At 31.1% G+C, this 15,400-nt stretch overlaps 5 protein-coding genes and 1 long non-coding RNA gene across 8 annotated transcripts; 4 read left to right on the forward strand and 2 right to left on the reverse strand.

The window, feature by feature from the left end:
- The first annotated feature begins 305 nt into the window (after positions 1–305).
- On the forward strand, positions 306–1,783 carry Ciao1 (cytosolic iron-sulfur assembly component 1). The gene is made up of 5 exons (XM_076393950.1): positions 306–697; positions 756–991; positions 1,045–1,195; positions 1,248–1,430; positions 1,525–1,783. Exons 1-5 carry the CDS (start codon positions 472–474, stop codon positions 1,740–1,742), a joined length of 1,014 nt encoding a protein of 337 aa, XP_076250065.1. The 5' UTR covers positions 306–471; the 3' UTR covers positions 1,743–1,783.
- LOC143189939 (BTB/POZ domain-containing protein KCTD9) lies at positions 1,781–3,618 on the reverse strand. Its single transcript, XM_076393949.1, has 5 exons — positions 3,598–3,618; positions 3,445–3,544; positions 2,615–3,395; positions 2,336–2,559; positions 1,781–2,289 (listed from the first exon to the last, which is right to left on the reverse strand). The coding sequence occupies exons 2-5, from the start codon at positions 3,502–3,504 to the stop codon at positions 2,173–2,175; spliced, it is 1,182 nt and encodes a 393-aa protein (XP_076250064.1). The 5' UTR covers positions 3,505–3,544; positions 3,598–3,618; the 3' UTR covers positions 1,781–2,172.
- A 34-nt stretch (positions 3,619–3,652) lies between these two features.
- On the forward strand, positions 3,653–6,840 carry LOC143189942 (uncharacterized). 2 transcript variants are annotated; one of them, XM_076393952.1, is made up of 5 exons: positions 3,653–3,822; positions 5,466–5,638; positions 5,701–5,944; positions 6,147–6,406; positions 6,612–6,840. In XM_076393952.1, the coding sequence occupies exons 1-5, from the start codon at positions 3,786–3,788 to the stop codon at positions 6,783–6,785; spliced, it is 888 nt and encodes a 295-aa protein (XP_076250067.1). In that variant the 5' UTR covers positions 3,653–3,785; the 3' UTR covers positions 6,786–6,840. The 2 variants fall into 2 exon arrangements, with proteins under 2 accessions (XP_076250067.1, XP_076250068.1); XM_076393953.1 differs by having other exon boundaries at positions 6,237–6,406.
- On the forward strand, positions 4,156–5,351 carry LOC143189941 (U3 small nucleolar ribonucleoprotein IMP4). Its single transcript, XM_076393951.1, has 2 exons — positions 4,156–5,009; positions 5,065–5,351. The coding sequence occupies exons 1-2, from the start codon at positions 4,257–4,259 to the stop codon at positions 5,248–5,250; spliced, it is 939 nt and encodes a 312-aa protein (XP_076250066.1). The 5' UTR covers positions 4,156–4,256; the 3' UTR covers positions 5,251–5,351.
- A 2-nt stretch (positions 6,841–6,842) lies between the features above and the next one.
- Positions 6,843–9,274, reverse strand: LOC143189943 (uncharacterized). 2 transcript variants are annotated; one of them, XM_076393956.1, is made up of 5 exons: positions 9,126–9,274; positions 8,230–8,371; positions 7,539–7,752; positions 7,166–7,269; positions 6,843–6,995 (listed from the first exon to the last, which is right to left on the reverse strand). In XM_076393956.1, exons 1-5 carry the CDS (start codon positions 9,182–9,184, stop codon positions 6,975–6,977), a joined length of 540 nt encoding a protein of 179 aa, XP_076250071.1. In that variant the 5' UTR covers positions 9,185–9,274; the 3' UTR covers positions 6,843–6,974. The 2 variants fall into 2 exon arrangements, with proteins under 2 accessions (XP_076250071.1, XP_076250069.1); XM_076393954.1 differs by having other exon boundaries at positions 6,843–7,269.
- A 206-nt stretch (positions 9,275–9,480) lies between these two features.
- On the forward strand, positions 9,481–9,800 carry LOC143189944 (uncharacterized). Its single transcript, XR_013004116.1, has 2 exons — positions 9,481–9,619; positions 9,674–9,800. It is a non-coding gene; the product is annotated as an uncharacterized LOC143189944 (long non-coding RNA).
- Positions 9,801–15,400: the final 5,600 nt, after the last annotated feature.

The raw sequence follows: 15,400 nt of genomic DNA on the forward strand, positions 1-15,400 counted from the left end.
TATTTAACGAATTATTAACATATTATTTAATTTAATCATATTACCAGATGAATTAAAAGCCAGAGAAAAAGCGATATCAAATGTAATTACCGAAAACAATTGTTTAATTTAATCAAAAAGACCCACTGGTCTATAATATTAAGGAAGCAGTACATTTTTAAAATATATCATTTCAGTTCTGAAAAGTTATATAATAATTGCAATATTTTTCTGTAAGAAATTTTTTGTTTGAGTGTATTAATTTGTAAAATAACTTCATAATGAGTCTAAACAATAAAGAAGACTAGTGACTTAACCTAAACTTTATGTTTTGGTAATTGGTTCAAGTGTTATGTTAAATTTATTGAATACGTAATTGTATTCTTATGTTGTTGCAACTATATGTTATGTTAATGTCTTATCAATACTAATATATTCTTGTTGAATTCAGAAAAATATATATATATATATATATTATTTTCACAATTTATAATGGCTAAGTTGGAGTTAATTCAAACTTTAAAAAAAGATAACGGACGCGTTTGGAACGTGAGCTGGCATCCTAAAGGAGATGCTTTTGCTACATGTGGTGAAGATAGATGTATAAGAATATGGGCAAAAGACTTACTTGGTAAATGGAGTAACAAAGTAGTATTAACTGATGGACATAAACGTACTATTAGACAAATTTCATGGTCACCTTGTGGAAATTTTCTAGGTATTTTTTATAAAGCTCAGTTTAGAAATATTATAAATATGCTTGTATGTTAACTTAGCTTCTGCTAGTTTTGATGCAACTACATGCATATGGGATAAACAGTCTGGTGAATTTGAATGTAATGCTACACTTGAGGGTCATGAAAATGAAGTAAAAAGTGTAGCATGGTCATCTTCAGGACAATATCTAGGTACATGTAGCAGAGATAAATCAGTGTGGGTATGGGAAGTAGCAGAAGAAAATGAATATGAATGCGCAGCAGTTCTAAATGCTCATACACAAGATGTAAAAAAGGTATTTTTAAGTATATGAAGTTATAAAATATAAATTATATTATAAATTCCTAGATAGTATGGCATCCTACCCAAGAACTTTTAGCATCAGCATCATATGACAATACTATTAAAATTTTCAAAGAGGACAATTCTTGTGATGATTGGGTTTGTTGTGCAACTTTAACTGGACATGATTCTACTGTTTGGAGCCTTAGTTTTGAAGGTAATATTTTTATAGTTATTAAGGTCATTAAAAATAACAGATGTTATTTAAGGTAATGGCTCTAGGCTGGCCTCTTGTAGTGATGACTGTACCGTAAAAATATGGAAAGAGTATACTCCAGGGAATCCAGAAGGTATATCAACAAGTGATAATAATTCAGTTTGGAAATGTGTCTGTACTATTTCTGGAGTTCATACTAGAACAGTGTATGATATTAATTGGTGTCCCCTGTCAGGTAATTTGTAGGTTTTATTTCTTTATTTTATATCAATATGTAAATTAGTCCATAAATAGAATTTAGTATGTTCTATGAATTTTTCATATTTCAGGTTTGATAGCAACAGCATGTGGAGATAATTCTATTAGGATATTTAAAGAAGACTCAGATTCAGGCCCAAATGCTCCCACATTTAATTTAATTTGTAATGTTGAAAAAGCACACAATGAAGATGTAAACTGTGTTGCATGGAATCCAGTTGTAAAAGATCTATTGGCTTCCTGTAGTGATGATGGGGAAATTAAATTATGGAATTTTGTGGATAGCTAAATATTTAACTATTTTATCATATGAAATAAAATTCAATGTTATTTAGTATTTTATATTATAAACTTAAACAAAACAGCCTGTAAGCCACAACATCACAATATTAGCATTTTACCATTATAATAACATATTATAAAATGAAGTTTGTCCAGATCCTAAGCTATTAAAATTAAATGCTATAATATATAAATCAAATGCAATTGGAAATATTTAAATGTCATAATATAAAACAAACAAAATTTTAAACATTTCATAGCCAATTTACAAATGCCAATTATCTGTTGAGTTATTTCCCACATATTCACAGATATATAAATATATACAGTATTTAATATAAATAAATAACAGCTACCAAAATATGTAAAAAAATTAAACAAGTAATGTTATAATTTAAAATAATTTCAAACATAACATTTCAGTTGTAAATAATATATTAACGGATAGTCTGACTCATATGTAAAGGAGTGAGCATAAGTTCAAAAGCAGCATCTTTTAAGTTTGCTCCTCTTAGATTAGCTTTATGTAAGTCACTACCTGAGAGATCACAGTTCTGAAACGAAATAATGTTTATTTGTAAACATGACATTAATACATACTTCTAAATCTGCTCCAGCTAAGTCAGCTGATCTTAAATCACAGTTTTTTAAGTTTGCTTTTTTACAATTAGCTAATCTAAGGTTGACTCCACCCATATCACTGTCCTCTAAACAGGCACCTTTTAAATTAACACCTTCAAGTATTGCTCTAGTCCCTGCTGGGTCTTTGAAGTTGCAGTTTTTCATTGATGCTCCTTCCAATACAGCCCTTAAACCCTTCACACCTAAAAATAATAAACTGACTTAATTAAAATCAATAAGGCATACATATTTTTATACCTATAAGTTGTGCATTATCCAACATAGCATGGGATAAGTCAGCCCTTTCCAAGCAACACCAGCTTAAATTTGCCCAAGAAAGATTACACCCTTGTAAATTAGCATATTTAAAATTTATATGACTAAGATCTAATTTACTTAGATCAGCTCCAGCCAAACTAACACCTTGAAATCTCAATTCAAAATTTTTTGAGCTTTTAATCAAAGCATCAATTACATCTCTTCTGGTTAATGGAGCATTATCTCTTGGTTCTCTTACGTATACAGTTTGTTCTAAAATTGGAATAACAGATTCTATACCAAAAAATCTTGCTTCTTCCAAAATTCCTTCAGGATTTATGTTTTTATCATAAATTAACTGACCACATCTTAAATAATTTAAAATTGGTTCAAAATATGTTGGACTTCTATCAATTAAATAAGCACCATTTTTGTCTCTACTGCTCGGTGAAAATAATGAATTTTCATCTGAAAACATTCTAGCTAACATACTTGTAGGTTCATTTGATATTAATGTTCTTTTTGATGTTGTAAAACACTTTCCTCCTACATTTAGTGTTACCCAATCAGAATCCATACTTGCTAAAGAACTTGAATGACTGTAATGTTTTATAAAATCATCACCATTTGAAATACAAATTTTATCATATTGTCTAATACAATCTAAATTACAAAGTTCTTTGCCGTTTGTTGAGAAAAACCTTATATTATCCTTTGAACCCTCAATAAATGAACATATTTTCTCATAAAATTCTTCAGTATTTCCAGTGAATTCAATCAACTAAAATAGCTGGTCTGAGTGATGATTCATAATTTTAATGTACACTTACAAGTGTATTGGATTTAAAACCATTTTTATACACAAAAATATTTTTTTTATCAGAATCCATTTTAAATTAAAATGATGTTCTTATTTTCTTATTCATAATTCTGAAACATTAGGAATCTAAATAAATAATGTTTTAGGAACCTTGTATATTTACCTGTCAAAATATTCTTCTTCTCTCTTATCTTAAAATATGTTCTTCAACTTTAATGTCATTCAAAAGTCAATGACAGCTGTTTAGGCGTTTGTTTTGTTTAACTAAATTTCTATAATTCCTGCAAATATTAATATTTATTTAAAAATTTAGATACTACGAAATTGTTTATCAGATTAAAGAATATCAGTATGGAAACTAACCAAGGGAAGAAAAATAAAGCAGAAGGTAATATTAAATTATTTTATTATAGTTATGTTGTTTGTTTAATAATTACCTCATAAACAATATTACTATATTTATTTATTTGTAATATATATACGTTCATATGTTTTATTATTAAAATATGCATTATATTAGTTTAAATTATACTCATAGTAATGGTCCTGGTTACAGAGAAAAATATCGATATTTTAAAAAAATATATCGAGAAAAAAAATATCGGCCAAAAATATCGATATTTTTTTCAGAAAATATCTATATATCGATATTTTTTCTGCATCCCTAGCTTATAGAATTTTATTAAATAATGCTTTTATTTATTGTATAAATGGTTGCCGGATATAAAATCGCATAACCTAAATTTCTATAAGCGTGTTTTCATTTTGTATGTAATACGTATACTTTTGTATACGTATACTTTGATATATAAATATTTTAAAATGTTACGACGCCAAGCTCGTTTACGTCGCGAATATTTATACAGAAAAACTGTAGAAGATCGACAAAAAACAATTCAAGAAAATAAAAACAGAATTAAAAAAAGTTTAGACCAGAACACCAAAATTCATGGAGATTTACAAAAGAAAGCTTTGCATTATTCAAAAAAGATAGAGTGGGAAGATGCCGGTCCAGAACAAGCTGCTTTACTAGGTGGTGAAAGTGGAGGTGCAGTAGCTAATTCACAAGATGATGAGTATCGCTATGCTGGTGTGGAGGATCCCAAGATTGTGATTACAACTTCAAGAGATCCCAGTGCTAGGCTAAAAATGTTTGTAAAAGAAATAAGGTTAATATTTCCTAATGCTCAAAGAATGAATCGAGGCAATTATGAAATGAAACAACTTATTAATGCTTGTCGTGCCAATAATGTTACTGATTTTATCGTGGTCCATGAACATAGAGGCACTCCTGATGGATTAGTGATTTGTCACTTACCATATGGCCCAACAGCATATTTTAATATGTCTGATGTTGTTATGCGCCATGATATTCCAGATATCGGCACAATGTCAGAACAATATCCACATTTAATATTTCATAATTTTAAAACTAAATTAGGAGACAGAATAATGAGTATTTTAAAATATCTTTTTCCTGTTCCAAAAGAAGATTCTAAGAGAGTTATAACTTTTGCCAATCATGATGATTACATTAGTTTCAGACAGCACACATATAAAACTGTTGATAAACAGGTATGTATAAAGCTCTCAAATTTATAATATATTATACATATTAATTACATTTTAGGTTGAATTATCAGAAGTAGGTCCTCGTTTTCAACTTAAATTATATGAAATTAAATTAGGCACATTGGATACTGCAGATTCCGCAGATACAGAGTGGGCTTTAAGACCTTATATGAACACATCAGTTAAGAGAAGGTTTTTAAGTGATGATGATGGATGGAAACAGGATGATGATTTTATGACATAAAATATAATTTTAAGTTATTATGTAATTAATCAATAATTATAATTTAATTTCAATATAATGTTAAACTAATTAATATTTTTAATAAACATTTTTTTGTATAATTTGTCTTATTTATTGGATTATGTTTGGAACTCTTGGTTGGGAACACTTAATTTATTATTATCGGCAAGGTAGTTAAAGTATAATTTATGAATATATTTACATTGCCATTTTAGATTTAGAAGTAACTGGTGTTTCGAGAAGTGGTAGGGTGAGGAAGAAATCGTCAAAGTTAATGGATTTTGAATCACCAGATGAAATTGAACGAAATTATGGAAAACGACAACCGAACCAACCAAAAAAAGAAATTTTTGATACAACTCCCAAAAAAACACCAAAATATGATGATGTACGTACTTCGTTGTTTTGTATTTATTTTTATAATAACGTGTAAAATGCTGTCAATTTTAGTCATTTTTGAAGGACACAAGTCAATATGATAATTTAATGAGCCAGGACGGCATGAGTGATTCAGAATATGGAAGTGAATATGAACAACCAGCAACAAATACAACAGAATCCAGTGTTGATGAATCCGTTGAGTCAGACAGTGATTATGATGAACAAGAAGGAGGATTTAAAAGGTTAGATTCTTCAAAGAAGAAGCAACTAATTATAAAGGATGGAAAAATCGTTAAAGGTGATAAATTAAAAGGTAAACAATGTTAAGGAAATATGTTATAAAAAAAGGAAGGTGATCATATATTTTATACTTAATTAGACATTGCAAATTTATTAACATTAATATAAATATATTTTATTCTTTATACTAATTATTTAGTAAGCCTTTTACTACAGTGCTGTAAAATAATACTTACATAAGTTGTTACTTTTTTAACATCTGAATTTTAATGTAGAAGCAGCCGCCAGTTTAAAACTCTCTCCAAAATCTGGCGGAAGAGCTCCAAAACGAATGGTAACCAAAACTTTATCGGGACCCTTGTCAGGTTTTCAGGCAGGAATTTCCTCTTTCGAATCTACAAACCCTTCACCACCCAGTCCACGAAATAAAGACGCGTATAAAGTCAATGGAATCAAACCAATTGATGTTGCAGCTCATCTCAAATTACTTGGAGAAAGTCTTACAATTATTGGAGAGAGATTGAAAGAACATGAGGTAAGTATATTTTATTATATTTTAGTAAATGTAAAGTCCTTTAATATCATTGGCATTGATTCACATATTGTAAAGGTGGTTATTAATTATATCAGTATTTTAATTTATTTTTTAAGTTGTAATAATTCACTACATAAATCCTAATGTTCCATTGAAATGTACATGTATATGATTATTTGTAAATAAATTAGTGTTTTATTTTTAGGGGCAGATTGCAGTATCAGGGAGTCTTTCTGTGTTATTAGATTCTTTGTTATGTGCACTTGGTCCATTAATATGTTTAACACAACAAATACCAGAATTACAAGAAAATTGCTGTAGTCCAGAGGAATTATTAAGTATTTTAGATAATGTGGCTTTTATAATGCCTGGATTATAAAGTATGCATAGATTTAATTAATTTTAAAGTACAATAAAAATAAATAAGAATTAAATATTTTTATTTCTGATGAAATGCTTTTGTTAAATAATGACCTTTACAAATATGGTGTTTTTTACACTTAATCAATATGGTTTTAAATGTTATTGTGACAGCTGATTCTTGGTTATGCGAAATGATGTCATTATCCTAACATATTCTTCCTTGAGTCTAAAACAAAAGAAATATATCTAGATCTAGTTGCGTTTCTTAGGCTTCATTCCAGGTGGATGATTAAAACAGTGGGCTTTACAAGGGTCATCATATTTGCAGTCTCCATCTTTTGATTTCCAATGTTTACAGCAGGGCCTCTTGCAAGGTCCTGGTTCATATTTACTTACTTTTTTCTTTGGTTTTGGTGGGCACGGTTGTACTTCAGCACACCATACACCACATGGATGGCAGTCTGATGGGGGTTTTAGTTTCATAGTACATGGTTTAAAACCTAGAATATTTAATAAAATGCATAGGAATATGCTTTTTGCGAGAATCCTGACATTCAATAAACAATCCAAAGTCAAATTATTATAGTATTATATAAACAAGTCAAATTTTGACTTTGTTTAAATAATACCAACATATCAAACAATTGAATGAACAGAACAGAATGAACTAATATCTTGTTATTGGAGATTAAGCACCAGAAAATTTTAAATGCGTATATATTAGATTTTTGTTTTATAGAAGCTTCTAAATATAGTAAAATATATTTACCAGTAGGACAACCTTTGTCTTCTTCAACGATAGGTTTTTGTTTTTCAGGACAACAGGGACTTTTACCGTCTGTAGTGACACCCGAACATCGATTTGTCCGTGGGTCTGGACAATGATTAGCGTCATTCTTACCATCAACGTGCCAATCTATGTTGTAATTGTTATAAAAATTGGCGTATCTAGTACGTTCAGCTTCTTCCTCAGACATATGAAACTGAAAGTTATAGACAGAATAAAGCACTCTTGATTAGTTTTATATAGACAGTAAAATTAAAACATGTAATAATGCTGGAAAGAAATATTCATTAGAATTAAAATAAGATGTTTTATATATTTTTTTGAAATCAGTAAGTTATAAACTGGATGGCGAAATTTTGTTTTGTTTATTATTATTGTCGTAAAATTCTTCAAGTAGTATACACAGTGCTATATAAAAATCATTCGGCTTTTATACAATAATATTTATGTTTGTATGCAAGAAATAACACTTAATTATATTTAGATTATTTTTTTATGCTAAAATAAATAGTAATTACTGTATGATATATAACTTAAATTGGTTTCCATTTTTACCAATCTAGTGTATTGAATAATTATTTTAAATCCGAGTAAGGTTGTCGGAATATATATAGTATGAATTACAAAAATAATTTAAATTGGTGTTTATTATTATTTTTTATTGAGTACTCACGTCCTCTTGAGTATTAACAGGACATGGCAACTGCAATGGTTTAACTGGTTGAGGTACAGTAGGTGCCATTATAGGTGGTGGACAAACCATACAACAAGTTACACAAGGTTCAGTCGTTGGTGAACATTCTACGTTACCGCCTCTATAAAATTTGTTATACTTAAATATTTTTACGTGATAAAAAACAAAAAAGCTATATTTTTATTTGTCCATTTGTATAATTGAGTTTGCTATATAACAAGAGAATATAAAATATGTTGTATCCAAATAACTGCCCTATTGTTCGATTGCCATATTTTCATCAGAATATAAAACGCTGAGAACAATTAAGTCTTTGCGGCCTTGTGTGCTCGTGGTGAAGCCACTTGGAAATAAATTTATTTCAAGGTGGCTGATGTTTTCGTCGTGAGGACATCTATTGTGACGTGTACTGTAAGTCTGTCCCATCGCTACTGTCCGGCCGCTGTGTTAAAAATTAAGAACATATTTTTAAAATAGCCATTATATCAGTCTTATTAAAATTGCATGTAAAACGGTCGAAAATATTTAAAATTAATATTTTCTTTCTTGCACAGGTGTTTCTTGAATGTTTGGAAAAGTTTCACCAGCACAGTAAAAAAGGGCATTTGTAACCTTTTTGAATTTTAGCCAAAATGGTAATTTTTGAGCACTGAGGGGATTATGCATCAAACAACTTTGTTGTGAATTTTCTGAAGCCAACAGATCTTTTTTTGCACTTTGTTGGACTAATGGACTACTTAGTAACCGAAGTTTTTTGTATTAACAGTATTTTACATACCAAGTAAAGGAATTAGATCATTAATTAAGTTATGTGATACATTTTAAAGAGATTATATAACTGTTACTACTACTTTATATGATTCTATACGACATACCCATTTTCATATTGATTTATTAAGTTTTTGAGTTGGGATACCAGGTCACCACAGGCCATTATGAAATACAATGAATTTATAGGACAATTACAAACGAAATGCTAGTACTGAAGATTTTCACATTTGGACCTTATTATGACATTGACAATATAATTGTTTTGTTATATTTAGCTGTGCAAATATTAGTAAGCGTTGATGATAAAATAAAAAAGTAATCATTGATAAAACAAAACATTGTTTAAGCAACCGTCAACTAAATTAGTTAAACAAAATTTTAAGTTCCCAAAGTTTTCAAAATTTTTAGTGAAATTATTCGAAGTAGCACTTCCAAACTCAGCTAAAACATGTCTTGCTGCCCCCCAGCTTGTTGCCCACCAGCTTGTTGTCCACCAGCATGTTGTGTTCCATGCTGCGCTCCATGCTGTGTTCCTTGCTGCGTCCCTTGTGTTTATGTACCATGCTGCCTTCCATGTGCACCATGCTGCCCACCGAAAGTATATTTCTAATTTAAATTTGTAAATTATGGTCTTATAATTTTTATTTTTCAGTGTTGATATATGGGGACTTTAACAGATAAGGACGTCGAGACAAAATATAAAAACTATGTGTAAATAGTAGATTAATTTTGTTCTGGTATGAAGTATTAAAAATATACTGAATGAAAATATACATATATTTTTAAATTCCATTTATAATTTCTATATATCATTTGAAAACGTTGTACTATATCATTTTAAAAAATGCCAATAGATTGTAGATAGAGAATTCAAGTTCTCACATGTCTTATAAAATTGATTAATTTTAATTATTAATTTTTTAATTAGTTGATGATGAAAGTTGTTCGATGATGAAGGTGTTAAAGAGTTAAGTGTAGAGAAAATACTTTGTCGCCAAAGCAGAGGTAAATCTCTGAATTAACAAATATTTTCTATTAACAGCTGTATACTTTTCAACATCCTCACCTTCCTCCATACAACATGGGATGAAGTCTGTGGAGTGAGACTACTGGTGAATTTTCTCCAGGAGCTGATTTTTGCGTGTCTAATGCTTTTTCTGGCGAATACTTTCAATCTTTTATAATTTACAAAATGTTCAGCTGTTAGATTCAGCTTGAATCGATTGAGGACCTTTTTCCTGTCCTACCACCCTGGCGCAGTCGTCATTCCACCACGGTACAGGATTTTTTTATTTATGTATATCACAGGCATACAGATCAAAAGTATAGCCAGCCCCTCCTACAGAAATGCCTTAATGAAATACCTATATGGGCTAAACAGAATGGTCTGAAGTTATCAGCTGAAAAGTCCGTAAGTGTCCACTTTTGCAGACGTAGGAACGGCCCGCGGATGACTACATTAACAATGGATGGTAAGAATTTGACAAACAAGTCGGAACAAATTTCTTGGTATGGTATTTGATCATAGGCTAAACTGGCTGTCGCACATAAATTATATTAAGGCAAAATGTTTATCAGACTTACGTTTACTTAAGACTCTCTAATCACTATTGGGGAACACATCGAACATCATTAAACAATATATACAAAGCATTAATAAGAAGTAAGCTAGATTATGGTAGCCAGTGCTATATTACCGCAACCCCGTCCTATGCGAAGAGACTAGACTCAGTTCAAAACACCGTATTGAGAATTATATTGGGAGCATTCCGCATTAACCCAGTTGAAAGCCTACAATGTGAGGCAGAGATACCATCACTCGGTTCACGGAGAGAATTCCTATTAATGAATTATGCAAGCTCCCTTAGATATCACTCCGAATTAAGCCAGTTTGTCTCTTTATTCTCTGAAAACACAGACAAATACAACACAAAGACATGCATGTCCTTCGTCAGTTTTTCGGATAACTTGTAATCGACTGATGATTATGATTCCACCTGCAGACAACAAAATCACGGCTATATCACCATGGCAATTCTTGAATATACATATAGACTTGTCTATGAAGGCATTGCTAAAAGAAATAATCAACTGCACTATAGCAAAATGGTTTTTCTGGCAGATAATTGAGGAGAAATATTCGAACCATTTTACCATTTACACAGATGGTTCAAAGCGCGAAGACTTCGTGGGTGCGGCATACACTTCAAGTCAGTTTGAGGAGCACTTTTGGCTTCCATTTTTAACCAGTATTTTTTCTACAGAATTGCTGGCTATCTTCAAGGCCCTATCTGCATTATAAAAGTCATCGATGAACGAACCAATACTCATAATAACAGATTCAAAAAGTTCCTTGCAGAGTCTGAGATCGGCAAAGTCAATCTACCTTCTGGTTACACATATAAGAGAGCTGCACATAACTTTACAAAAGAAGAGTGTAAGGATTACATACTTCTGGGTTCCCTCTCACAGGGGAATACCCGGAAATGAAAAAGCCGACTTTTTAACGAGCAGGATAAAAAATTCGACTAAACTAAATGTGCTGTTTTGATGCTAAAACTCACATGAAAGCTTTCTATTATTAGACCAACTAAATTGGGACCTCTTTTTAAAGAATAATAAATTATGGGAGATCAAGAGGGCCTTTCACCAGCTTCCAGATGTCCATAATATTAGTAGATAAAAATTGAGTATCCTCGTTTGCGAATATGACATTGTAGAATTAGTCAAGAATACCTATTAAAAGGACGAGGCCCACCCCTGTGTGATCAAAGTCAGGCTCAGCTGAGCATCAGGCACATCCTACTAAACTGTCAGAAATATGTAGTTCTAAGGCAGCAACTCGGGATGCCGAGGTCATTAAAGCAACTGGTCCAACATGAGCAATTTGACTTGATGATGGACTTTTTGACAGCTACCGACCTGCTCCAGCACATAACATTCACTGAGAAATGCTATATTTATATCCTTTTGCGGTTTAACTTATTTTTCTAAATGTTTTGCCTTTAACTTATTTTACATTTTATTTGTCCTATATATTGTTAGCGTTATATGTTATATATTTACTGTATTGTATATGATATTTAAATTAAGTACTACATTGTAATCGACTCTAAATAGCCCAAGAAGCTGATGGGCTGTAAAAACAAATAAAATAAATAAAATGTTATAATCTTGATTATAATATTTGTGATTATCATAAGCATTCAGATCATGAATATAGCCAGCATCTACTACAGAATAACCTCAATAAAATGCCAAATTGGGCCAATCAAAACGGACTAAAAATCTCAGCCGTAAATGTCCATTTTTGCAAACGAAGAAATTGCCCACGGATGATTGTACTGACGATGGATGGTAAGAATTCAATAAATAAACTAGAACATATATTCCTTGGATTGAAATTTGACCACAAACTAAATTGGATCTCTCACATAAAGCAAATAAATGGAAAATGTTTGACAGATATACGATTATTAAAGACTCTTTCTGATCACTATTGGGGTGCTCATAGGATTTTACTGAGTAACATATATAAGACAATAATTAGAAATCAGAGTTGAGCCAATTCGGCTATTTCTTCTCCAACAACTTAGACAACAACACTACAATAAAAAAAGCATACAAGTCCGTCATCAGTATTTCGTAGGACTTGCAATCGACTAAAAACAACAATCGCTGCTGCAATTAACAGAACCACCATGGCAGTACTCCAATATATAGACCTATCCATGAAGGTACTAAATAAAGAATATATTAGCCCATCCATAGTAAAACAGCTCTTCGCCCAGATACTTGAGGAGAATTACCCAAATCAGCCCACCATTTACACGGTTGCAAACGAAAAACTGGATCAACTAAATTGGGATCTTCATATGGAACGTTGTGAGAGATCAAGAGGATCTTTCATCAATCTTCTAATATTAATAACTTTAGCAGATTCCAACTGAGCATCCTTGCTCGGCTGCGAATAAGATATAGCAGACTAACCCATGAGCATTTGTTAAAAGGAAGAGACCCTTCACTATGTGATCAATGTCTAATACAACAGAGCGTCAAGCGCATCCTTCAGGACTGTAGAAAGCTTGAAATTCTAAGACAGCAACTCGGATGCCAAGGTTATTAAAGCAACTGGTCTAACCCAAGCTCTTGTGGTATCTTCAGATAAATTAATTATTTTCTATTGCAATTTGTATTATTTATTATTTTAACTTAAATGTCTTATATTATATATATATATATATATATATATATATATATATATATATATATATATATATATATATATATTATATATATTGTTAGTTTACTATAATCTACTGTATGTTATGTAATTACTATATGTCATTATATACTGTATTTAAATACTACATTGTAAACCGACCCTAAATAGCTCAAGAGACTGATGGGCTTTTAAGATTTTTCACATCTTTTTTTTTTCTTTTATTTTTAGATAAATAGTAATTACTATTTTCACTCAAACGCAGGGTTTGACTGTTTTGTTCAATTCGTGATGACAGACGAATATGTACGAACCCTTTCCTGTATAAATTGCAAGATATAATTGCTTTAGTCAGCATTTGATTATATGTGCTTATATTTTCCAACGGTAGTAAGAGCGAGACGGAGATGTACATATTCCTTTACGTACTAATTTACTAATATACTTTACGTAATATGTTAATTGCTATTCTTCTATAATATAATATAATAAATATAAATAAATAAATAAATAATAAAAATAAAAAGTAAACAAGTACGATAACCACAAATACTAAATAAAAATTAAACATATACCTAATCATAGAAAAAAAAACTAATTAATGACAATTAAAAATGATCGCACAATAACTACTAGAGCTTTTTTAAATCAAGTAAATGCTTTATTTATTCTTATACGGAAATATTTTTTAACAAAAATCGAGAGAATAATCGAAATGTTACCTATTATTGCCATAAAACAGTCAAAAGTATTATACTATTTTTCATTCACAATTTTAATCTTTTTACCCTATTACATTAACAATCTCGAAAAATATCGTTCCTAAATGCTGCTATATTGATATACAATATATTGTCATTTACAAGCAAACTACCAAAAAAAATCATAAAACTATATATGCGGCTAGGACGATCATGCATTAACAAATAGACAAAAATAGCGACTGAAAACAGTTGACTGAAACAGTCACCGGTAAAAAGTAGTAAAATCAGTCGAACCAAAAATAGCAACTGAAAGAGTCGATAGCAAAAAGTAGTCAATTACTAAACAGTCGATAGTTGTTTCCAGTCGATAGTTCACAACGCTAATCATCATCATTCTATAGCCGGAGCATGTGGAGCATGTCTACTTCCTAACCAATAGACTGCTGACTGTGCTGAAGGACTTATTACTGCAGGACGAACATTCTTCACTAAATCTTGACACAGCTAGCGATTAGCCCCAATTATTCAGGCTTTGGAAAATGCCACGCTGCGATTTTTCAGATCTTCTTGCATGATCTTGATCAATTTCTTTTTAAGAATTGTTCGCTGCGTCTTCCAGCAAAAAGATCGATTTCGCCACAAAAATCAGAGGAATTCCTTCACCTTTCGTACGACAGGCATATCCAAACCACTGTAATCTGCGTCTCTGAATTTGTCCCTCAACAACGCACTGATTCTTAAATCTCAAATGAATAACATAACTTCTAATATGGTATCGGAACAAAACACATAGCGTAGAACTTGCCTTAAGCCTCACATTCGAAAGACTTCAGGCTTATAGATGTCAGGCTGTAACAATGTCCAAGTCTCGGAACCATTCAGAGAGATAAGCGTTCGAAAAATGCGGATTTTAGTCTTGATTGAAATATTTCCTCTCTTTTACAGGCAGCATCTTAGAGAAGCAAAAACTCTTGCAGCTTGGCTGACTCAGACTATTACATCAATAATAGCACTAACTCTAACTGGGTCGCACTGAGATTTGTAATAGCAGACGATCCGTCAGTTGTCAATAATTCGGTTTTTTTTCATTAATTCTCAAGCCATATGGCTCTTCAATGCGAATTATGTCATGAAGAATGCTAGAAGCCTCAATATCTGTATTAGAGAATATAGCGCTATCTAATGATATCAAATCGACCATCAAATCCGTCAAGGATTTTGTAGCATCATGTTGAACGTAGTCGACGTTTGACCTTCACAGAGTAAAGACGTGTTAGGAGAGACGGTCAGTGAAACGAAACAAAAGTGCAACATCTGTATCACAGATGCGGCGTTAAAAAAAAGTTTAACAATAACAATTTACAGACTCGTGAAAAAGTGAAAGTGCGATCGGAAAAAAGTCAGTACCGTAGATAACAAATGCAAAATGCCATAAAACGTTAAGGGTCGAAAA

Source organism: Rhynchophorus ferrugineus, unplaced genomic scaffold (assembly GCF_030347505.1).
Source record: "Rhynchophorus ferrugineus isolate W39M unplaced genomic scaffold, kcgeb_rfMv2 rfM2, whole genome shotgun sequence".
Lineage (NCBI taxonomy): Eukaryota > Metazoa > Arthropoda > Insecta > Coleoptera > Curculionidae > Rhynchophorus > Rhynchophorus ferrugineus.